This window comes from Pagrus pagrus, assembly GCF_965226575.1.
Source record: "Pagrus pagrus genome assembly, chromosome: 12".
Taxonomy (NCBI): domain Eukaryota; kingdom Metazoa; phylum Chordata; class Actinopteri; order Spariformes; family Sparidae; genus Pagrus; species Pagrus pagrus.
The window spans coordinates 13830565-13856982 of NC_140196.1; the positions used below are offsets into that span (position 1 = coordinate 13830565).

Consider the following 26418-nt stretch of genomic DNA (forward strand, 5'->3'; position numbering starts at 1 on the left):
CCTGATATGACAGTCAGGTCATAAACATGTAACGTGAGAAGTTTCAATATGGTGCATATGACATGTACAGATGTGAATGCATCATTGGTTTGCAGAGATGTTCACTGACAACATTTTAATCTGGCAACTGATTGTCGTTCCCCATCAGCTGTAATCAATATTTCTATAATAATCATGATTTGCTATGAAGCTATGCTATGAAAGAGCTTGCTTGTTAGGATGAGCATAAAGGGGATTATCACCTGGATGTGCAGCTTCCCTTGGCTTGACAGAGCTTTGTGGCGAGTTGCAGCTCATTCTTCAACTGTCTGACCTGCAACTTTATTGTGTTGGTTCACTCTTACTGCTCTCACAGCATTGTTTTCAGTGGCAGCAAGTAGCACTGAGCAGCTGAAGAGACAGAGTTAAAAGAATATGAGTATTAAACTTACGTCAGTCAAGTGTCCTGAAACAAAACTTCTACAGAATGATAATGCTTCTCTGTAACTGCTGGATGTGTGAACAAGCAACTGTTTGCTAACAAGTTCATCACATCAACTTTAAAGATCTCATCCAATCTTGTGTTTACATCTTGTTTCAGCTGCCCCCAGTCGGCCCAAAGGTTTTTTTTTTTAGGTTTAAGTAAAGGATCAGAATCAAAGTTGAGCTTTGCAAGCATCCATCCAATGTGCATACTCATACAATTTCATGAACAAGCATGAGGTGGAAGGAATCAGGAGGAAGTAAAGACAGCAAAAAGTAAATAAATAAATAAATAAATAAAGGAGAGGGAGTCCAGTGGAGGAAACAAGATCTGCTGCTGTGTGGGGAAAGTCTGTGACAGGCTGCAGCTTGTGATGGAGGGTCCCAGTGCAGCAGGAGCTGAAACTGTCAGAGTGAAACTATGTTTGACAGGAGCAAACTGTCTGAGAGGGGCCAACACGACCTACCATTACCGCTGCGGGGGGGCTGCAAAGCCTGAGGAGAGAAATTGTTGAGAGAGGAAAGACACATATATACACACAGCGAGCAGACAGATGGGGGTACACTCACTAACACACACACACACACACACACACACACACACAAACACCAGCGTGCCTGTGTGGGTACACTCACTCACACACACACACACACACACACACACACACACACACACACACACAAACACCAGCGTGCCTGTGTGGGTACACTCACACAGGCGTGCATACACTGCAGGGACACGGTGGCAAGTTCATATCAGTGCTGCTGTGCCCTCTGCACACAGAGAGGCTGCCAGCGCACACTGACCCATCTTTATTCAGTTATGATAATGCAGTGTCACGCAGGTACAGATTATGTTAAGGTGTCTGAGGGGAAAGCTTGAATAGAGGATGAGCGCTCTAAAACCGGGAGTGTTATGTAGAGAACGTGCTGCCCGAGACTTCATCCGCTGTGATTTGGAGACGCTTCAGCCTAAAGAGCTACAAGTTATAGCCGAGAAATTCCCATTATTTTGTGTTTTACTGCTGCCGATAAGGGAGAGATTCACATTGCAAAGTTTCTTTCTTTAAATTCATCGTATATTTGATCGTGAATTGAATGTGAATCCATATACCATTCTCTTTCACTAAAAAAAATACTTGTTTTGAGTACTGGCATATAAAATATTCCAGTATTAAGTCATTTTCCATCTAAAATTTTCTTGCCACTTGGCCATCATTTTTTTAGTGTGCTAAAATAAAGACTGTTTCTTGATGAAGAATTGACTGACTTTCCAAAAATGTCATTTTTGGGTGAACTTTTCCTTTAATGTGTGTCAAATCTGGGAACAACTATCATGAAAGCACAATCAACAGACATTATGAGGACCTTAATGTGCGCCCTGTTTTGAACAGGGTCCCTGTATTAAAATCTAGTTTTCAAGACTTTCATTTCGAGCTTTGAGCGGCTTCACACTGCTCCTCCTCAAACAGTCGCACACAAATAGAATTAGTACAAACACAAGCTCCAATCGCACACCTGAGAACCATTGACCTTTGATTATCTGTGACATTATGTTTATTTATTGTGTTTATTATTTGTACATATTGATTGCCTGTCTGTGCATCAGGAGGACCTGACTGAAGATTGTTGTCATTTGAATAAAACTTGAATAACAAATTGAATGTATTGAATATAATTCAATATGACTTATTAAACAACATTGAACAGGTCAATCCTGGCGTGGCAAAGAGTTTTGCTTCAGTAGCTGTGCGCTGAAACAGGACCTGCTATCCTCAAATCACTGGACAGGCTTCTTGTGTGTCAAAGGAGAGATTTTAAGATGTTGTTGCTTGTCCTCATAGCACTAGATTGTCTTGAGTGTCAATACATCTCTGATTTACTTGGAAGGTTATGAAGCATACAGACCCCTCAGGTCATCTGGGACAGGTTTGCTCGGTGTTTACAAAACCAGGCAGGGTGAAGTAGCTTTTAGTTTCTATGCTCCACACCTAAACTATTTAAAACTCAGTTGCATCGTGATAAAAATCTGAAATCATGAAACATTTTTAAATTCAGACCCCGAATGTGTTTGTGTGCTCACATTTTACACATTTACTGTTGTTGAGATATGAAAGAGTTTTTATATCTACATTAAATTATAGTCTAAAAGGGAAACCTTACTTTTTCTTCTTCACATCTTTGTCTTGATAATCTCTCTTTAAGTGGATGTGACGAAGCCGTTCATTTTAATCTACTCGAGGGGGTTAAACTGTGAAGAGCACATCGCTTCACACAAGAGCACTTTAGACAAATGATTCATGACACGTTTCAGGTAGCACAGACAAAAGCAACGTGGCTGACACTTTTTGCCCGTCGATCCTCAGTGGAAGTACATTGTGAAATGTCTTAATAGTCGGGAGACTCTGACAAGCTGCGAGCCACAGATAATAAAAGTGTTTCCTTTTTTTATTACAGTGAGGAAGTTGAACGCTGACAAGTTGTATCACATGGTTAGAGAAGTACCATAAATTCCTGTGTAAGTGTCAGAGACACAATATCCAGAACGGAAGACGACAGAGGTTAAGACATGCTCTTCATCGTATTATACAGTGTGTGTGTGTGTGTGTGTGAAGGATTTTGCATGAAAGGCATCATGTGAGTATATTTTTAAAATGCCTGTGCAAGAAAGCGTTTACCTCTGCCAACCACTGCAAATATATTATGTATTCATGTCTATTTTGCATTAGCATTCAACACACACACACACACACACACACACACACACACACACACACACACACACACACACACACACACACACACACACGCACACACTGTTACAACCAACCACACACACACACACTAACACAGTTCCTCCATGTGCACAGCTAGAGAGCAAATCACACATTCAGTGAAGGCAGCAGGCAGGAGGACAGAAAAGCTGAAAAGAGGAGTCATGGAGGAGGGAAGGAAGCAGAGGAGGAGGCAGATGTGACATGATTTACAATGAGATCATTAACCTTGAGAAACAGAATGGCCTCCACGACGTAAACACACTATCTCTCAGACGAACACCTTCCAAGAACAATACCGTTGTGCACACACACACGACTGCTCAGACAAAAACACGTGCAGGTGAGCAGGTACACACTCTCACAATGATGAGCGATGAATCGATCTTTAAAATAAATAAATAAAAACATTAGTTTTGTCTCAAAAACTACATAAAAACTGATCCAAGCAGGGATTGATTAGTGTGTTTACACAAGCAATGTGACTAAATAAAGCACACTTACGGCAACAGTATAAAGGCATAAATAAACCTGATTTATTTTGTTGTTGTTGTTGTTGTTAGTGGACACTATTTTCCCACAATACAATGCAAAAGAAACATTTCACAACCACAAATTGCCTCAGAAGGATCATCATCATTTTAATGAAGGCAGTGGGCTTTCTGTTCTTGAACTTTAATTGGCAGTTACTGTCTAAAGATGGCACACATATCATATATATCATATTCCACTCAAACCTTCAAGCATGTTCAGATTTTTTATACTAAACTCAAAAACACTAGTTGGCTATACCAAGCCTCCAGGAAGAGTGCCAGGCTTTGAAGCCAAACCGTGTAATTACATCGTCATGTGTTCCCTTGGGGTCCAAAAAGACTTTTTCTACATAAGATAATGCTGTGAAAGATTGGCCGTAAAACAGTGGATACATTTTTATGAGCGCCACAACCCCTGTGAAATCACAGAATTTGAACCATACGGTCCGACAACATTTGGAAAGTCTAGAAGCTTAAATCACTAATTCCCGTTCAAGTTAGCCGGGCACCAAAACAGAAGTCGGCAGAAGTCTCTAGTTTGCACGATCTTTAGGCTCCGCAACATGGAAGATCTGGGTAATGTTATACCCCGGAAGTCGAGCTTTTTTGGCTTCATGCACCAGTGAGCAGCATTCATAGGAATGAACGGGGCTAAACCTCCAAAACTGCATCCAGATTTGAATTATTAAATCCATCGGCTGTACTAAGACAATTAGCATCAAGTGGCTCTGCAAGTAAGTAATAGGGCATTCATGTGGTGTTGTAATCGGCTGTTTTCACCTTGTAAGGTGAGGTATAACGTTTCCATGTTCACCATCTTAGTGTGTTAGCATGCTAATATTTGCCAATTAGCACTAAACAAAAAGTAGTTAGGATCAGCAAAACTAAAGGACACCTATTATGCTTTTTCATTTTTTTCCCTTTCCTTTCCTTCAGTGATTTATATAAGTTCTTGTGCACGTAAAAGACCTTGGAAATTAAAAGGTCCATACCAACAGAAGCTCCTCTCTCCCACAGAAAACACTGCTCCTGAAACGCCTCGTCAGTAGTCCCGCCTTTAATTCTGTGACTTTGTGACATCACACTTCACTTATTTGCATAATTAAATCCTAGCGACTAGTTTGGAATGCAAAAACTGATTAAGCACAGTTGCTCTTTTATTGTTAGACAGGAGCAAAACAGAGTGTTTCAGACAGAGGGGGGATACAGTGCTGCAGCACTGGACAGTATGAGAAAACTGAGCATTAGAGCATGTAAACCTATTCTAGAAGTAACCCAAAATAATATTATGAACCTGAAAATGAGCATATTATGTCTGCTTTGATATCCAATAGTTGTTGACATTACAGTCGGGAAGAAAAGTGTTGATGAGGACAAAAGCGTCACTATTATTTTTTTGCAGATGTAAGTTAATTAGCCAACACTGGGAGTTATCACACAATCCTTATTTATTTATCCACAATCTTAAATCCATTCTATTATAAATCTTTAGTATGTAAATGATATCTCAATAAAACACTTGTCAACCGTCTTTTACAGGTTAAGTCAGAGAACGAAAGAGTCCCTCTGACAAATCCAAACATCTACAATCACACACTCACTAGACACAAATGAAAAGAAAAACACAAACACATTCATCAACTGGCACAAAGGCTCATGGGATACAGACTGACAAAAAGCCCTTTCCAAAGTGCATCATACAGCAGTCACGTTGCAATGCCTTCAAATAGAAACAATAAAATAGACAAATATGTTTTCCCAATATATTTGGCAATATATCACTCTTCTTATTCAGATATGTATAAAAAGTGTCAACATTCTTCTTCCTGTCATGTTCAAAATATAAGTGACAACATGGTTTTAAAATAGTGGAAGACATTTTGGAGTTTGTAAATTCTCTGAATATCAAAGCAGTGTGTCAGTATATTCAAGTCAGTATAATCTCTCACAAAACAACCAGTGATTAAGAAATAAAAGGTCAATTTCAACATTAAAGCCTTCAAATAAAAGTCCACATAAGACAACCTGAAGTATAAAAGTGATTTTGGACTTTTATTTGCAGGCTGTATGCTGAGAATCAAACTGTTTCTGTTTGACACACTGCAGAACTTCCTTCACACAGCAACAGAACAAACATCTCTTTACATCTACAAAAGCGTCAATAAATAAAAAGTATTCTAAATATGATTGTTTGTCCAAAATCATCTAAAGGCTTTATGCATCTTAAGACAAAATGTCATCCGGCTTCACTAAACTTAATGCAAAACCATCGCTTGTCAAAACATGAGTGATGATTCAAGTTAGGCTGGAAGTAAAAACTAAAGATTTAAAGCACTGAAACTTATATTTTTTATATGTGTTCCCTTTCGTTCACCCTTGAAGGTGAAGTTGGGGGAAGGTGCACACTCTTAGTGTTTACATGCATAGAAAACTTGACCTTTCTTTGACTGCAATCATCAGAAACCACACTGCATGCATGTTTCCTGGAGATCACTTAAAACCGAACGCTGTGAAGGTTTTATCACAGTTCTGCTTCTTCCTGTCATGCTTCATCACGATTGCAACATAACAAATTAATTTCTTGTAATTTCTGACAGCTGAAAAGGCAACAATCTTGACGATACTGTACCGTATGTTACATGAGCTTTGCTCAACTTTGCTTTGGACATCAGATACTATGAGGAGTAAGTTTCTCCACCATTAAAGGCTAATTCTACAACAGCATGATAGCAACACACCAATTTAAAGAGTTAGTTACATCAAACAGATCTCTAATGGTACATGTAAGCTACGGTAGTAAAACAAATTCAGTTAAGGTCAGAGTACATTATTCACACTTTAAGTAGTCTAGGCAACTAAAATACAAAATTTACTCTATAAAATTCTCGCCAACACCAGTTTACAGTCCTGTCTCATTCATGTAACATTTGTGTAAAATTGGGTTGAATGATATGATGACAGATACGGGCCATTATGGATAATGTGCATATGGATAAGCAGGATATGATTTATGGCAATAGTGTATTTTTATATATTAATCTATTTTTTGCATCAATGTGATGAAGTACCTTTTATTTTTTGTGTATTTCTGTCAAAAACAGACATTTCTGAATGCTTATTTTATCCATAAATGGTTTCTCAGTTGATTTTCGGGGAAATTTATTAAATCATGCTAAATATTGATATCAAAACATAAAATTAAACATACCATGATAAAGGATTTCCCCTTCCCAGTGGTAATTGACTTTTGTCACCATGTAGAGAGCACATTAATCCCATTTTAAGGGACAGAAGCCTCAAACTGAAGCAAAAATGCAGCTTTACATAAGCAGCGATGTAGTGGGGGAGCTATGGTAACACTTTATAATAACCGTCATTTCTGTTAAATAAAAGCAAATTATTAATGATGGTTTTTATAAAGAGTAACTGGATATTCTCCATCTTCAATTATGCAGCAACCCTCCAGTCACCTACAGAAGGAGTGAGGTTTGATACCCTTAATGCTACACTTAAACACCGTCGTCAAGCTTTTATAAAAGGTAGCGCATGCAAACATTCAATAGTGATTGTTTTACGTCATCGTTTCCAGTCTCTGTTCAGTCATCTGATATACAACACCTCATGAAGAAGCAGCTGGCTGAGAGAGACCTCTTTGAAATGCCGTAACCTTTCATCGAGGACGCTAAACGTCAGACGACTCCGAGCCATGCACGTGAGCTGAAAACACCCTGAATGATTCGTCAGTCAGTTTTATGCCTGCTTCCCGTCCTTTCCCGTCACGTTCACAGGAGGTCAGTTCCATCGTAGACCACAGGCTTGTCTAGACTCAGATTATACAGCACTTTCTTTGAGATGAACCTGATTTAAAGAAAAACAGAGGAATATTACGTTGGCTGTTGCTCCTTCCTGACTAGTTTCTACCGGTTTATGCTACAGAGTTAAAGAGTATTTGTGACAAAGCCCCTCACATGAGACAAAGAGTGACTGACCTGGAGAAAGAGTTGTCAAAGATGAGTGTGTATTCTCCGGGGTTTCTGACTTTTAGTTCCCCCTGGATCGTCTCTTTGTGGGAGTTACAGCGAGTCAGGGGGATCAAGACCTATGGAGGGCAAAGGATGGACATCTTGTTTGACATTTAAAGTAGAGAATCTGCTTCTTGCATCCAAACTTTGGAACATTTAAAGGTCTACACCATTTTAAGTCGGTCAGTCTTGTGCTAACAACCTGTTAGCACGTTTGCGTACATCACCAGTTTTCTTTTTCTTTACAGACTCATGTAGCATCACGTACACATACTCTCTTTATTCATACACGGGTGTCTCACCTTGGCCTGCTCCAGTGGAGTCTCTGTGCTCTCCCTGTAGACCACACTGAAGGATATGCTCTTCGGTTCAGAGGTGAACGTCCAGGTGACTGTAGGACCAGGCTCGCTCATGGTGATGGGGATGGTGCTGTAACAGCTGGATTTGATGAAGAGCTCTCGGGAGCTGTCCCCAAAACCTGAGATGTCATCCACCGTGAAGCCAGTAGAGAGCCTACAGCACAGGGAATCAAAAAGTTCACTGATGTGTCGGGCTGTAACTAACAATTGTTTTCATTACTGATTAATCAAACCTGAAGTTTGTGTTATCACTTGAGGCGATTAATCTGATTTGACACAGCTCCCTCTGGAGCCACAAAAGGTTTTATACAAGTTGTATCACATATGCAGCAGTGCTCTACAACACCTGCAAGCATCAATCAAATATTTTAGTTTTTGGGTTAGCTTTGCTCAACTGCATTTCATCAAGGCAGGTACCTGCTGACATGAAGCCTTAGAGCTTTCTCCAAATTACGACAGAAGCAAATCAATTCCCACAACATGTGACACTGGCCACACCACACACGGGTTAGTTTCATGTTTCACTTCCCATCTTAAGATTTACAGCAAAGTTTTCACGTTCAGAACAACTTCCTCTGAAAGTTGTAAAGGCTAACCTTGTGACCACATTCAAACATAAACACAACTCTGCTGCACAGAGTTTACCAGCATAACTTTCACCACATGTGAAACTTACGTGAGTTCTCCAGACTTCAGCAGGCAGATCTCTGCATCCTGTACTGCAGCACTCATGTCCTCAGTATCTTCTGATGTGATGTTTTCTGCACTGGCACTGCTGTTTCTACAAAAAGAGACGGACAGTGTCAAAAGATTTAATAACTAATAAAAGTGAAAGTATTGTCCAACTTAAGGCATTGAAAATGTGTTTTTGATGTGGCTCACACACACATAAAAAAACAAACTAAATGCAAGAAAGTATACACATAAAGTCCTTATTTATTGGATGTAGAAAAATGTTCAAGCTGGAAAAAAATCTAACAAATTTCTCTTTACTGCTGCACAAAATGTCCTGTTTTCTGACTGTGATGTCAGCAGAACCACATTTGGAAACTCAACTGATTGTTTTAAGGTGGCGTGTTGTAAATAGAAATTATGTTTCTGTGGTTGCTATTAATCTCTCATGTCACGGTTAATAATCTCCATCACTGAGTGATTCACAGTCATTATTCTGCTCTGAGTGAATGCATGTGAGATACTTACAGCTGTGGTGCCCCCTGCTGTCCGTGTCCAGGAGAGCAGGCGGTGGCAAACGAGAGGGAGTCACTGTCGTAGACCCCGCTCACCTCCTCCTCTGTGATGATGTCAAAAACACCATCATCCAACTTGTCACCTTCGTCAGCTCCTAGAAAATTAACATCAGCTACATGTTTATTATTGCATTGTATACTCCTCTCTTAATGTACTGTGTATGTTGAAAACAAAACCCAAAATACAGCAAGTGTGCGAATTAAACACATTACTCTAGTGTGAGTGAGAGAGTCTGTGTTTTGTTACCTGACAGATTTGTCACAGCTCTCCCAGCCTGCAGCAAGCGTCTGAAAGGTGTCCCTGGTGTGCTATTAGTCACTTCCTCCTGTGGGTGGCGCTCGACTACTGCACTGTGCTGGTTGTAACAGTCGCCACAGCAGCGCTCTCTGTTGCCGCCCTGCTGGGTGCTGACTGTGTTACTGCAGCAGTAGTAGCAGAAGGGACGCCCACACAGTCTGGAAATAGACATTTCATGAGAAATGCAGATTATTAGAGAGCAGAGAAGACTTATGGAGGAGTAATGAAGTGAAGCTTATTTACTGAGAATGTTTGAAATCAATTCCAACTAATAGGTTTTTTTTTATCTTTACAGAGATAAAAATAAGACACATGCACATAAATAAATAAACAACTGCTATTTCTGTCTAACAAAAGGGCATTTAAGATGTCTTTTGCATAAATTTGATCAAAAGTTGAGAAATCACAACAGCAAAAGCACAATTCATCTTCAGCTTTCAGCTTTGATCTTGGAATAGTTCACAGTTGCTGCTCTTAAACAGTGCTGAGAGACAACAAGCCTCTAACTGTACCTACAAAACCGCCCAATAGTGTAAGACAAAAGTACAAGTTTACAGCTGTTTTTGGAAATCTTAGTTTTCCATCAATCATCAAATGACAGTTCTCAAACACTGACTGAAATCCTCAAATTCACAGCTCATTCTTTCACAACATGATATAGATTTAGATTCTGCGTAAAAGCCACAATACACGCGTAAGTAAAAATATACCACATGATCCAGTGATGCATTCAAGTACAGACACTGATTATACTGCTTTTCTAATGAAATGACTAACTTCATTTCAGGGTACATTCGGTAAAGTTGGTCTAAATGTGAAGTGAAATGCAGAAACAAAACGTCAGTGGAAGTGAGTGACTCAGTTCCTTTGACATTTGATGGTCTTTGCCTTACCAAAATGACATTTCCCTTTTTGATGTTGTCAGTGATGCACTGAATGATGAATTTATATACTTTTGGTTTATCAGTTTTGCAGAACAAATGTAGTGTTGTGTATTAACCGATGAGCTGATTGCGCTTAATGTTTTGATGCTCTTAATGTATTTAGAAAAAGTTTTTCCAACAGTCAAGAAAAAATGTCATTACACTTCAAGCTTAAAGGCAGTAGCACTGACATACTGGTTGTCACGGTGATATTTGTGTTTGTTTATAATACAGAGGACCATCTGACCTGCAGGTGTACTTGCGGAGCCACCAGCTGAACTGGCTGTGACAGCCCAGACAATAGTTGACGTCCCTCTCCGTCTCCTCATCCCGTAGTTTCTGCTCAAACTCCAGAGCATCTGTCTTCTGCCACAGTGCATCTTTCTCCCTACAGAGAGCACCATCAAGCATATTTGTAAATTACATTAAATCACACAGTACACTGCAGATTGCACGGACAAGGTGGGATGTTTGTAGCCAGTTGAAACCATTACAAATTAGGCAACAAATCAGGCATCATTTCTCAACCCTGCGTTGTGAATTTAAATTTAAATGAAAAACATATGGCAGATCAGATTAAGTCTTAGGTGACATGAAGTACGTTTATACCTGATGAGTTCAACAAGCCTTTCCTCCAAATTTATTTTGGTGCGGTAAAGATCATCAAGTTCAGCAGCTGTCCGAAGATCAAAGCTCTGTTTGTCCTGTGTGACCCTCCGTAGATTTTCACTCATCTCCTGACAGGCCCGCTGAGCCACCGCTAGACCATCCTCAGACCTGCAAACACACAAACACAGGCTAATTTGTGCTATGTCCCAAAGACATGAGGATTCACAGATGTTTCCTTATGCTTCAATTCTAAAAACAGTAAACACAGGTACAGTACGCCAAGTTCCTAGATAAAGCCGACTAAATAAAAAATAAACATTGTGATCAAAACACACAGGATTAGAAAGGTTTTTTCACAGAGCTCTAATTTGGTCCAGAATGTGTGATTATGAATACAGTATCTCACCTTGATAAATTCTCTTTCAGATGGATTATCTCGTCTTCTTTCTGCTGGATGAGATTTTCAGACTTGGCCATCTGGATGTTTTTCTCCTCAATCTGTTGGCAATATCTCTGGTTCTCAGCCTGCAATCAGTACAGCAAAGCAAGACATTATTTCTGGTTCTTTGTGAATTATGCCTGTGACCATAATGTTATGATTACTTCAATTGTGGATATACACAATGCAACTGGAGTCCGTGTTTGCATTTATCAATCCCAGACACGTAGAGCTGTGTATGCATTTTGACAGTTAGTTGAACAATTTCATCGAGGTAAAACAACCATGATTTAAAACATTTCGGCTGCTTTAGTGATTTGACAGAGTACCAAACTTTTGGGCAGACGTGGAATCGGTGTATCCTCTCACCTCAAGCTGTTTGAATTTGTTCTCCAGGTTGTCTGCTTTCTCCTGCTCAGTTGTCAGCTGTAATTTCACTTCCTGTAACTCTTGATTCACAGTCTGGATGAGAAGAAAACAAACCACAACCTCATTTACTGATGACTTTTCTGATATTACAGTAGATCTGCTGATGTTGCCTAATATACGAACCATGACCATAATTAATAAATAGTAAAGTCATAGTTGTCTATACATTGGTTAATAGTTATTTCCCTAATTAATAAGCTGTTTTTCAAGCAATTGTTCATAGTAAAGTTGCAACTAATGTTTAGAATTATTTGTAAATGGTTAATGAATACAGTGCCGCTATTATAAAGTTGCAACTAATGTTCATAATGGCTCAATAAATGGCTTAAAAGCATTTTATTGTTTATTAACAGGAATAATTAGTTTAATTAATTATAATTTTATTAATGATGGTTATTTTAAAGTGTTATAAATGTACAAATAAATAAAACTGGAACTAAAAACATCAGCAGGTCAGTAGGTGGATTTCTTTCCCACCGTCAAACGTGTCTGCATGCAGCTGCTGAAACTGCTTATTCATATTTTTAGTGGCTTCTTTATGTTAATTTTGGTTTCAGTCTGACTTGGGAAGGAATTATTTCAAATATAAGAATGTTTAACTACATGTGACTTCTCCTTTTACAGAATTGCGCTGTTACTTTACCCTTTCATTTCAGTGGTAGAGGTTCCAGCGGTGACAAAAATGTTTAATATTGCACAAACTGTTTTTCCAACTAAAATGCAGTTGCCATTAAAAACAGTAAAATATCTGGTTCAACTGTCACATAGGCCTGGTGTCAAACCTTGTACCAAGTCATTTTGGTTTATAAGTTATAAGAAGGGGATTACATTAAAAAAAAAAAAAAAAAAAAAAGAAAAGTAAGTTGTGTGTCACACATTTCTTTAGCTGAACTCATTGTGACTGACCTGAAGCTGGCTGCCTTGGCTCATGGCTTGGCTGCTGAGCTGGAAGCGGAGCGCCTGAATCTCCTCCTGATTCGTCTCCTGCACAGCTTCAGCCTCCTGCTGGGCCTTGCTCAGCTCCTGCTGCAGCTCCTGCCTGGTTACCAACAAACTCTCGTCGTTATGGAGCTGATCGAGCAGTCGCTGGTTCTCCTGACGTAGCTGCTCTATGCAGGTATTTAGCCTTTCTGCCTCCTCAGTTGCCTCCTCCTCTAGCTCTTGCAGCCTTGTCGACAAGCCCTCCCAGCGGAGACGAGCCTCTTCTTTCTCAGCAGTTAGCATACACAACTGTACGCCGAGTTCAGCCGTTTCGGTGTTTGCTCTATGAAGTGCCTCCCTGGATTCAGTGTTCTCCAGACACAAGGCTTCATAACGCTGCTTTAGTTTATTGAGCTCCTCTCTAGAGGCTGTCACCTCCGCAGCCAGACCTGCTCGAGCCTGAGCCTCACCATCACGCTCCCGGATAAGAGCCTCCTCTCGCTCCCGGGACCGGAGAATCTCATCCACATGCCGGCGGTTCAGCTCCTCCACCTGGGCTTTGAGTTGTTCTGCTAAGACACGGAGGTCCTCTCTGGAGGACTCCGTCACCTCCTGCAGTGCCTGAACTTTCATCCTCTCCTCAGCGCCTGCTAGAAGCTGAGCCCTGAGCTCCACCACCTCTTCCCGGAGTCGGTGCACCTCCCTCAGGTTGAGTTCTAGCTGAGCCTCGGCTATAACCAGCCTGAATGGAGCCTCTTTGGTTTCCATTGAGGATGTCTGATGCTCATCGTGAAGCTTCAGCATTTTTTCATTGCTCTCTGCAGCTCCCTTTTCATCATGCAGCTCCGTGGTCCTGCTCTCCAGCTCCTCTGCTCTAGCTTGCAGAAGCCCACATTTCACAGTCTGGTCTCTCAGTTTAGCCTCAGTTTCCTGGAGTTTTTCAAGTAACTCTGCTTGGCTTCTTTGGGACACTGTGAGGTTCTTGTCCAACTGTGCGGCTTTGGCAGTGAGCGAGTCCACTTCCTGTTGAGATGTAGCCAACTGTTTCTTCAACGAGAACTGAACCTCAAGAAGCTCCTTGTTCTCATGCTCTAGCTTCTTTAATTGAGCATTGGATACGTCCTTCTGAACGAGCGTCTTCTGGAGACTCTCCTCCAAATGCAGGTTTTCATCCAGAAGCTTCTTCTCCCGATCTTCAACGCACATCTTTGCAGCCTCTATTCTGCCCTTTAAGTGCTTTTCTGAAGCCCTCATAGAAGCTAGCTGGTCTAGCAAGGCTTCCCTGCTCTCAGTCAGCTCTGTAATACTCTCCTCACTCTCCTTGACTGTTTGGAGTAGCTTGGTGTTTATTTCCATGAGATTGCTGCACTGGGTTTTATAGTCCTCAAGGTTCTTGGTTTGATCACCGCAAACATCTTCATTATCAGCAAGTCTGGAGCTCAGACTTTCTTTCTCAATGTTTAGCTTCTCCAACTGCTCCTCTAAGTGCTTAATTCTCTCTGAGCTTACAGCTAGCTCTTTCTCTCTGTTTTTTAGACTTTTTCTTACATCTAGGAGTTGGCTCTCAAGTTCCTCGTTCTGACTACTGCTCATGCTCCATCTCTGCTCTTCCTCGTCCCTCTCCTCCTGAAGTCTTTTCCTCAGCTCTTCCGCCTGCCGTTCTCTGCATTCCAGCGATGCTTGTAGATCCTGAAGCTGGGCTCTCAAGTTCCCCGTCTCCTTCTCTTTTAACGTCAGCGCCCCCTGAATGCGACTGACTGCACTTTGGAGCTCCTCAAGACGTTTGAGTGCCTCCTCGCGTTCATCATGGGCTCCGGCTTTTACCTCTACAAGCTTCTCCTCGCTGTTCCTCAACTCTTCTTCCCTGAGTTTTAGTTCCTGGGACAGACGCTCAGAGTTCCTGGTCCTGTCCTCAGCCTCTCTCTTTGCCTCCAACCTCTCCTCCTCTGCTGTCTTGAGTTTATCCAGGAGTTCCTGGATTTTCCAAGCTGAGTCGCAGTAGCTCGCTGTTTGCTGTCCCTTTTCCTTAAGAGCCTCATCCAACTTGGAGAGAAGCTCCATATTTTTGTTCTCGGCAGCTGTGAGTCTGTCCTGAAGTTCACTGTTTATTGCTTCCCGACTGGTTTGACAGGGATTTGCACTCTCCTGATTGTCTGTTTCTTGGTTGGCTGCTGTAGACACTGAGAGGCCAGAGGACTTCTGAGCCGCTAATAGCTGCCCTTTAAGGTCTTTAACCACGCCTTTCAGCTCAGCAGCCTCTTTGCCTAATTCCTGAACCCGTTCCAGAAGTTCCTGCTGTCTCAGCTCGGACTGGTCGAGCTCAATGCGGAGGTTCTCGGCGATGCTGCAAGGAGAAGGTTCCCCCAGTTCCCCCAGGTCACCAAGGAGACTGTGACTCAAGTCGGGGATTGGGAGAAACTCGTGCGCCTGGTTAGTGAATGAAACAAGAGAGAACCGTTTTAGGTGCTTTTAAATTCAAAGTCACATTCACAAAAATATTTGTGCAAGATTGTCTAAGTAGAGTATGAATGTAATAGGGGTGTCACAAATTTGATGCTGAATTAAAATCAGATCCAGCATCGAAATGAGCTTCCAATTAAAACATCCAAATCAAAAGCAGGCTCTGCGTCTGAATTAAAAAGAAAATAACAACTGGTAGTAGTGGTAATAGTAGTAACTCTGACACCAAGATTTGGGCTTATTTTCTTTATCAGAGATCCTTATTGTTTTATCATTTATCTTTTGAAAGAAGAATTTGAAAATGTTTTCCCTGTGAAAATGATCCCTGTTTTGTCAGGGATCTGTTGATCCTTACATATCCAGATGTGATAGTCTCAAATCAAACACCCCTTTTATATAATTGTGTGTACCTGTGAATGTGAGTAGCTAACGAGACTGTTGATGCTGGAGCAGCGACTGGGAGGCTTCCACAGGAAAGCTGATGAGGCAGGGCCTAACGTTCGCCTGGGACATAATGAGACACCAAATTAAGGTAATTTAAAACCTAATAAAAGGCGTAAAATAAACAACAATCTCAACACAAAAGAGGAACTTAGATTTACAGAAGTGCAAATGAAAAAGTGCCTCTATAACAACACTCAAATGACAGTTAAAAGAATATGTTGAATATATCTTCTCTGATACAGCCATGATAAGGTTCCCATTGCATCAGGCTAAAGGAAATGACAAGCGGAAAAAAGGCTTGCTCTCAAGTTGAGAAAGAGACCACAAAAAAATACACCTTATCAAACATGCTGCATCTGTACTGTTGAATGTAACTATAAAATAACCGTTGAAAGATTCTAAGGAGCCTGGGAGGTGACACGAATGTGTTTTTTTAATTTTTATTTAAATGAAATTTTAATTTTAGTTTAAATTTAGCAATTTGCACACACGTTTTATGTACACATGTACACGATGCACTCATGCTCCGGTTTGATCAGTCGGCTCTCACCTGTCCATTGCATTTCTGATCTTTAGGAGGAAAATTGAAGGAAGTTAAGATGTGTTTAGTGCCACTGTGAAAGCCAAGAGAATGTGGTCTGTGTGAGAATCTTGTGGAAAAGTGAGGGTCTTTTACTAAATGTAAGTTTTCTGTCACAACTTTTGCATGGTGATATGATACTTTATGCATCCATCGTTAATTGTTTGTCCTGCTTGGCAGTAGTCACTGCTGCAACGGTGTTTCATTAAGTAATCATTACCAAAGTATTGTTATCTTGACATCAATATGGCTAGCATAATAGCTAATACAACCTACACCTGAACACTCATTGTGGATCATCAAAATACCTATTGCATGTACCTAATACCGTTACACAATAATAATACACTTTATTAACTTCTGTTGAACAGTTCAATGGAGTGATTATTAATATACTGTTCTCCCAAAAAATGGATGATTACCTCCAGACTTTCCTGCAGCAACGCCTGGTTTCAGAGGTATTTCGAGTTTTTATAAAACGGGCGCAAGAAACACAAATAAATGGCGCACGCATTTAAAAAAAAAAAAAAAGCACATCCATGTCACCTCCTAGGCTCCGTAAGATTCAACCCTATTTTTAAGAAATCTTTTAAACCATAGCTTGTGTTGTTGTAGGTGTTGCTGCGCTGCAGTATACTGTAAGATTTAAATAATAATCACAATAATGTGATGCACCACAACAACAACAACAACAACACAAATTATACTTATAAGAAATTGTGTCCACTGCCTGTAGAGTAGCAGCAAATTGATGACAACGAAGTGAAAGGTTTTGGCAAAGGTGCTGATGTGAGGAACAGCGATCAGCGCTCACACGCTGTCGGCATCCGCACACTCTCACACACACAGGAGAAAAAAAAAGGAGCTGTGAATGTGCAGTGATCAGATAATTAAGTGTTACTTCAAGTTGTGAAATACTCAAAATTGCTTCACCACAATGTTACATTATTTGCACTAAACCGATGTGTTATTTCAAATTACTTAAATCCTGTGTGGTCTCAGATCAATTTACAAATCATTTCCAACCCCCAGGCGGAAGAACTACAAGCTATTTCTTAACTCTGTTTGTTGCACAAAATAACACACAGGTGCAAGCGTGTTTTTCTTCAACGAAAGGTAGAAAACGGACAATTTTATAAGTGTAAACAGATAACTGTGAGCATTGTTTACCTCGCAAAGTTTGGCCAATCTGCATCGAGGTCGTAACCTCTGGCTGCCACATCAAATTGGATCTGGTTGAGCTCATAAAGATGGTTTATTATGTCAGCAGTGAGGTGAGACTTGAGGAAAGGACTCCGGGCATAATACCAGTCACTGCATGAGAAAAAAACAAACAAAAACAAACACATATATCACACATATTTCTCTTATGTCACAGAAAATGTTCTGTATGCAGTTGGTTATTGAATGTGTTTAAAATGTACATTATGCTGTTTGTGTTAAGATAAGAGTATCTTTACTTAGTTTTATTGATCCCATGCAAGGACACACAGCACAGCAACAAAACAAACTACAAAAACAGACGCAAGCTTGCAAAATACAAATAAAGCCTCTATATACACCACACGTATGAGGGGCGAAGGAAAAAATCAATTCACCTAAGAACTACTAATCTTACCCTCTATTGTTCTGATCGATTCATAATCAATGCATAATTTAATTGTTGTTAATAATGTCATTTTGATCGATCACAAATTTAATAAACTCCACTGCAAGAGCAGTGAAGCACCAATATGACGTACAGTGCACAAAGGCTGGAGTTATCTTGTAGTTGATCTTCAAAAAAGTGTGAGTGTATTTTGGATTTATTCATTGAACAATGAGCTTTGTAAGACTAAATGGAGCACCAGCTGACCAACTCACACTGCAGAACTCAACAGAACTCTCCAACTCTGGATGGTAGAATAAAATAACTCCATCCACAGACAAGGCTCAACAGCTGTTTTGGACCCCATCGCCAGCACATTTACATCCATGGTGTCACTGCTGATTAATTATAATGACAATAGTACTAAATAATAATAACTTTATGTATATAGCACCTTTAAAAACAGATATTACAAAGTGCTCTGACAGACAAAAGCAAATGCAGAAAACTCAGGAAGCCAAAACAACTCTCAACAGTGATGCCAAACACAAGGAAGCCCAGGCTAAGAAGTGTTGTTAGTTAGTGAGCACTATCTCAAACAAATAAACAAACAAGAACTGATATATGATATATACATTTTTAGTTATGACCCTCGGCCTGCCTCCTTGAGCAGAAATGGATACAGAAAAGGGTCTTTTGAATGGCAAGTTCAGCTTCAAAGCCCTGCCAGATGGTTCTCTCGACAGGAACAAAGTTATTTTCATTTACTGTCGATGTGCATCTAGTTACCACCGGAGTACGTCGAGTCTCAAATACCACTTGCTGGCAAAGCACACAGCTGATGCAGAGACTCCTCCTCCCTCCTCCAAAGGCAGACCGCGCTGTATAGTTTGCAGCAGAGATGCCTGGACAACTCTACATGAGACAAACTTTCGACAGCGATAGTACCTGCAGTACCTTTGAGGACAGTATTTGTCATTGTTTTGGATTGATGCAATAATAATAAACGTACATTTGCATAAAGCAAGCCTATTTGTCCACTCCCATGTTGATAAGAGTATTAAAAACTTGAAAAAGTATCCCTTTAAAAGGTACATTTAGAACAGATAAAACATATTAAATTAATTTGCAATTAATCGCGAGTTAACGATGGACAATCATGCAATTAATTGCAATTAAATATTTTAATCAAGTGACAGCCCGACCATATATATATTCTGTCAAAAGGCTGAAACTTAATCCAAATAAGGTGCCAATATTAACACTAATTGTGAGCTTTAGAGGTGCTAGTAGGTGGATTTTGCTAGCTAGCCAGACTAGCTCTTTTCTCCCGCTTCCATTGTTTATGCTAAGCTAAGCTAAAATAAGTGTGATTGGTGTGATGGTGTGAGCTGACACTAACACATCCACACAGAAACAAAACACAGCCTATGACACACACACACACACATACACACACACACACACACACACACACACACACACACACACACCATTTGCTATTGAAAGACAGCCTGCCTACAGAATTTGATTGAAACAATTATTACTTCACCCACTACCCCATTTTGTCCAACATTCTCTTGAAAAAGATCATGAAATTATTATTCTGGTCGGTTGTTATTCAGTCACCCCAATACTCAAGTAAGTAAAAACAAAGTAAGCTGAGGAAGTGAGATGTGAGTGTGGGTGTCTCCGGTTAGACTATGTGGCTGTTATGTTTTCTGTTAAAACAGAAATAAGACATTCATGAAAATCAGGAAGAGAGAGTCACACTTCCTTAGAAAGTACGTAGTCAAACCATAAAGTACCTCTGTGGTATCAAATATATCTGGACAACTTGACAGAAACAAAAGTTACAAGATAATCCGTACATACAGAATATATAAGAATATTTGTGTGTGTATGTTTGTGTCCTCTGACCTTGTGACCTTCTGGTTTATAAGACACTGCTGCAGCGTGTCGGCAAGACGCTGGTGAACAAGTGAGTAGCGGATGAAGGCCCGTCCTTTCCCCAGTGATGTCTTCAACTGAGGACACACAAACATACACACTTTAATGTATCTTCACACTCATATGCACATTGAGTCATTGCTCTTTGATCCATATCATACAGGTTTAAGTATTTAGCAGGAATTGGCTCCTGTCTTCTGAATGTTCTGTTTTTCTGTGTGACACAGTTATAATTGCACAACGTTAAAACAATTTAACTCATTTTTAATTAGTTTGAAATTAGCAATTATTTTCACCACTGATTAGTTTTTTTTCTGTTATTTTTCCTCTTTGTTGAATATTTCTTAGCCTAGAAAATGTCAGAAAACAGCAAAAACTGTCCATCACAGTCCAAGATTATGTCTTCAGATGTTTTTTTCCCCATAAACAGTCCAAAATCAAAGATTTTTTGGCTCATAATGATAAAAACAGAAAAAAATGTATGTATGTATGGGTTTTGTGCTTGAAAAATAATGTATGTATTGACTAATTTCAGCTTTGGTTCTAAATTAAGCCCACTTTAAAGAACATTTAAGGATGTCTGAATTTAAAGGTCATCGCTGCATAGACGCTAAATTGACAGTGTCTGTCTGAGAGCCCAGACTCTCCAATACATTAGCAGATGGAGGGATTTAAGAGGGACAACAGACACACAGATCTACCATCAGGACACCAGCTGGAGACTTACGTCAGTGAGTGACAGACAGGGGACAAGAAGAGTAAAAGTAAAATTTTAAGTAAGAGTACAGAAGGTTTCCAGCAAGTAATTAGCACAAGTAAACTCCACAACTTTAAAAAAGAAAAATACTGAATTTTGCAACTCCCAAAGGAAACTTTAAACCACATGCATGTTTCCTAATGAATGAACGTCAATTTGCATAAAATACATTTGCATAAAATGAAGCATGTGGTCTTGTTATGCTTTCAAAACAGGACTTACTCATTGATTAGCTCCCTCTTGCTAGTATACGGCTTACTAGAGCTGATTTGTCGATTCAAGAAAGACTGAAATCGAATATTGTTTCTGTCATTATTCTGAACAAAAATGTTAAACATTCGAGATTCTTGGATGTACGGATTCGCTGCTTTGCACTTTGGGCTTCGGGACCCTATTACCCTACATATGTGAAAATAGTGAGGAGAATAATGAAAGTAATCGTTAGTTGCAGGTCTACTGCTAACTTATAATAGGGATTTTTCCTGAAAATGAAACAATAGCACTGCACTCACATGTCACTTAAATGAACAATTGAATACTGATTGAAAGGAAATTGATTGGAAACTATTTTGACAATGTAATTATTGTTTTAGTCCCTTTTTTGGACAAAAATGTAAAACATTTCCTGGTTTCAGCTCCTTATATGTAAAGAGTTCCTGATCTTCTTTCTCAGACATATTTGGACTAGTGGTCAGTAAAGATCACTTTGGGCTCGAAGAAATTTCAAAAGGCATACCAATCAATCAATCAATCAATCAATCAATCAATCAATAAAATAATTGTCAGATGAATTGATAATGAAAACAAACATTTGTTTTGTATTCTGCTCAGCCGCTCTGATACACTTCCATCTTTCTGGATTTGATGTCACCGCTGCATCTCGTATTGTGAGTGACACAAACACTTTGAAATTCGATATGAGCGGCGACAGCATCCGGACTGAGACGTATCTGTAGAAAACTCCAAATGTGATTTGGATCTGATTAGCAAAATTCGCATTTCATGTGTTTTTTTGCAGTTGAGATACTATCTGGATATGCCAAAAACGATTTGGGCTGGCAGTCTGAACATAGGCTTGGTGATCCATTCCCAAAATAGGATATGGGATTGAGGAAGTTTACTATTCAATATAAATCATCACTAACAAAAGGACAGTGGGTTGGAAGACATGAAAGAAAACTAATTTACGGTCTTGACACATTCATATTTTCAAAAAGATCACTGAATAGTTTCAGATCGGATCATTAGTTACTTGCTTAATTTATAGAGAGTAAACCTGAAACAACTAGTCTATTAAATGATTAGACAATATACAGAAAATCAAATATTTCATACATAATTAGAAGAAAAAAGCCCCTCAAATTTGACAGTTTGCTGATTTCTTTCATTACGTATGATAATATGTTACAAAACTAACATTTTAAAGATGTCTCCATAGGCTTAGCAAATTGTAATTTCTTACATTTAAAAGACTAAATGATTAATCGAGTCAGAAAAAAAACCAGCATAATTACTGTCAATGAAAATAGCTGCTAGCTTTGGCCCTGTTAGAGAGAACAACATGGCTTGTACATAAAGCACACAAACTCATTATCAGGCACACAGAAGGATTAACAACCTACAAATTAAATACAGAGCAAACAAGGACTAATTCATCTACAGTTATTCCAGTATCAAGCTCACCGCTGTGAATTCCCAGGATAGAAAGAGAGGGAGAAATAGTGCAGTACAGTAGGTAACAGTTGTAAGGCAGCAAGTAAATTAGCAGCACTGAGTCGTACTGTACCTCACCGAGCAGAGGATTAGTTACATGGACACTGCGTTTTTGTGTGTGTTGCACGCCATGGCAGGGCCGAGGCACTGAGGTGATTGTGTGTGTGTGCTGCAGAGGAGGATTACCTCAGGGATGGACTTAACAAAACGGATGCCATCGTTAGCTCCCTTGATCTTAATCAGGCAGTCGCAGAAGTAATCCCAGTAGTCTTTCCTCTGGCCAAGGAAGGTTGTCTTCTCTTTCTGGTCGAACTGAAAAACACATATCACCTCATTACTGCATTACCTAACAACGTCCTGCCAAACAGGTCTGTCAGACACTGCAGTGTGTAGTTGAGGATTACGTTCAGATTGTAATTAATCTGTAGGTTGAGACCTCTCCAAATGGTTACAAGTTCCCATGATTCAATTTAAGATTTGTTCTGCTACAAACACTTGAAGACAAATGAACTTTTCCTTTTTCACTTTTTTTCTCTTCATGGTTTCACCTTTTATGGTCTGTTACTAATGAAACAAAAAATACATTTATACTACTTGTAATAAGGGGTCATTAGTGTTTTATTATAAAAAGACACTACACAAAAAGATTCAGAGTCACTGGTGAAGAGCACTGGCTCCCAATCCTGTTCATTTGTGACCCTTGTAGCGAAGTGATACTACTTTCCAAATCCTAACACACAGTAGTGTTGTCATGATACTAGAATTCATAACTTCAGTACAACTGCTTGAAAGATATTGATATTCGATACCATTTTCGATGCCATGGTGAAACCTTGACACGACACTAAGGGCATGAAATTTAAGATTTTTATGAAGCTGATTATGAAAAAGCATGTCGACTGTGTGTCAAGCACAACAGCATCCAAGTTAACTAAGGATGGTATGGCATGGGTACGACACTGCCAGAAATGTGTCATAAAACTGTTTCAAATATTCAGAATTAATACGTATCGATATATGACAACACTAGTCCTTAGTCACAAAACCTTGTCAGAGGTTGCATATGTTTGAGATGTGGACAACTCACTCCGAAAAACATGATCTCTTCTCAAGTTTTTTTTTATTTTAATGGCCTGAAAATTTATAATTCGCCAGTACTTCACAAGAAATAACAAGGAGGGGACAGAAAATGTCAGAACACATTTGTTTTTTTTGAAACATGTAAAAACCCTCATGGTTCGTCTTGTGAGTTTTCGGTGTCAGTTTGAAACAACTGGTCTGGAGAGCCACATGAGCACACTTTCAACTCAAACTTAATCATCCTCACAAACTCCTATTAAAGTGTTGTTGTACAGGAGGTTGTTTACCTGCAGCAGGTACTCCAGTTTATAGAAGAACTTGTGCAGGTTGCCGCTGTCATCCGTTATGGGTTCACCACACTCCTTGTGTTCTTTACTCAACTCTAACACAGCATCTAAACAAGACAGTAACAGCATTATTAACACAAAAATGCACACAAATATCAAATTAAGTTGTTTTTAGACAGGAAGAAACAGGAGAATATGCACAGTTCTTTGCTCCCACAATACAATCTGTGACATTTCTATTAGTTAGAGATCCTCATCAAGCGCAAAAGCTTTCGTTGATGAATATCTGTGACTGATATTTTTCTCCTGTTGGATCCTTGAAGCACACATTAAACGTGCTGTCGGAGAAATGCTGCGAGAGACTGTAAGAGATGGTGTGAACAGCTTAATTACCATGCAGATCTCTGATTATCCTCTGCAGTTGATTATCTCCAACTGATGAGGACGAGGCCATTGTGGGGTGAGGGCAGTGTAGTCTGGAAATTCTGCAAGTGGGATTGAAGTAACAGAGATTGTGATTACTTTAGGATATTTCAAAAACGTCCTCATGATAGAAAACACTGTTCCTCAAACCTGTGCCTAAAAAAAATTAAATAAACCACAGCATGTGACTTTAAAAATATGCCAAAGCTAACACCAGTAGGAGGTAAACAAAAAATAGTGCTGCCCTAAATTAGTTTCCCTCATGCTGTGAAAACCTTTTATACATACAGCGTTGGGTTTTGTAGTATTAAACCAACAAGACTATTTAAATATTCTAGCTGGGTCCATGAATGTGTTGAGGAGACACTGAAGACACCACAGGAGCTCAGGAAAGTTAGCAAAATGTGCAGCAGTCTGCCAGAGGAGGTACAACATGTACATCACGACGACAGGTGGAAGCCTATCGCTGTTTGTAGCGACACTGTCCTTATCACATCCCCCTGACACAAGATTTATCTACTGTCATCCACCGTCGCCATTATAAACCAGTTAAGTTGACTAAAATCACTTTCAAGCTGCTTTAAAAATGCAACAAACCGTGACATAAACATCGATTTGTCAAAGCTGGCGAGAGCTGTCGGACATGCACCTGTTCTCAGCTCCTCGTTTCCCGGTCCTATTTAATGTACATTTATGTTAAACACCATCGCAGTTTGGTTGTGAACAAAGTAAAACACTTAAATATTGAATAAATAGTTAAATAACACACGTACTTGATGTGTAATATTGTCCAGACTGTCCAGTTTGTAGGTGATGCAGCAGAAACTTGCTACCGTTGGGGGGCGGGCTCTGTGTATGATTGACAGGCCGAACGGACGAATAGCAGCACGTTACTGCTGCTAATCTGTCCTAGTTTGGTTGAGAGGAAAGAGAAATAAACAGAAACCTGAACCTTAAATTTTATGAAATATGATATTAATGTGTCTAAAAAAACATGTTTACTTCTTAAATCTACGATTTCATGTTAATTTTAGCTCAAAGACATAAAAGACTTGACAACATAACATGAACAGTTGACAAATTAATAATGACATTAAGATGCCTTGTATGATATGCAAAAATGATAAAAGATGCATAAATCTAAGTATGTTTCTATAGTATATCCAACAACCTTATTTTTTGTCTCTATTTTCACTTTGATTAAATCTTTTGACTATTTAGTTTTTAAGAATACCCTTATTAAACTCAATAAAATAATCACAACAGAACAGTTAAATCATTGTTTTAAAAAATAAAAATTAATAATGGTTGAATACACAAAACAAATTAAAGGAGTATTTTCATCAAAAAATTTCAAATTCATCAAATCATTTTCTTGGGAATGTCAAGCCATGTTGTGTCAAGTTGACTTCTAAGGCAATCCAAGTCATTTGACTCATCAAGTCTCAAGTCAAGTCAAGTCAAGAGTCTTTCACCTTCAAGTCAGAGTCTGAAGCAGTTTTTACATCAAGTTACAAGTCATTAAAACGGTGTATTGAATCAATCCAAGTCCAGGTCACGACTCCTGTCCTCACCACTGATTTTCACAGTTTTGTAAAACTCAAAATGGGTATATATATGTATAATGCATAAAATATATGTGTATGTATATATATATATATATATATATATATATATATATATATATATATTAAGATATCAAAGACCCAAGAGAACACAACATCAGTACCCTCAATGGTAACTACGGCCCTGAGAAAGAGTACTGAGAATCTGTATTCAAGTACAAGTACAGTTACATTACTATATATATACAGTATATGAAAGTTGTGAACCCTCCAGACACGGTCACTGTTTTTGTAAAAAACATTAAAATAACCCGACTAAACATACATTCAAATCCCAATTTGTAAAGCACACCTTTGAAATAATGGACACACACAAAAAAAGATATATCTTCATTATTTAATTCCACAAAAGTGGTTTATTTCACAAAAACAAAAAATTTAACGTGTGCAAAAGTATGTGAGCCCTTTAAATTAGTAGCTTGTGGCTCCTCCTTTTGCAGCCATTACTTCAACCAAACATCTTCTGTAACCACTAACCAGTCTCTCGCATCTGTT

At 39.3% G+C, this 26418-nt stretch overlaps 1 protein-coding gene across 2 annotated transcripts; it reads right to left on the minus strand.

Moving 5' to 3' along the window:
* Positions 1–4940: 4940 nt before the first annotated feature.
* On the minus strand, positions 4941–25144 carry LOC311266203 (FYVE and coiled-coil domain-containing protein 1-like). Of its 2 annotated transcripts, none has more exons than XM_084368435.1 (18): positions 25072–25144; positions 24269–24360; positions 23876–23982; positions 22695–22820; positions 20009–20115; positions 17671–17814; positions 15887–15980; positions 13002–15443; positions 12036–12128; positions 11634–11752; positions 11228–11395; positions 10866–11006; positions 9645–9853; positions 9351–9492; positions 8827–8931; positions 8094–8304; positions 7759–7868; positions 4941–7627 (listed from the first exon to the last, which is right to left on the minus strand). In XM_084368435.1, exons 2-18 carry the CDS (start codon positions 24327–24329, stop codon positions 7552–7554), a joined length of 4455 nt encoding a protein of 1484 aa, XP_084224561.1. In that variant the 5' UTR covers positions 24330–24360; positions 25072–25144; the 3' UTR covers positions 4941–7551. The 2 variants fall into 2 exon arrangements, with proteins under 2 accessions (XP_084224561.1, XP_084224562.1); XM_084368436.1 differs by lacking the exon at positions 25072–25144 and adding an exon at positions 24948–25001.
* Positions 25145–26418: the final 1274 nt, after the last annotated feature.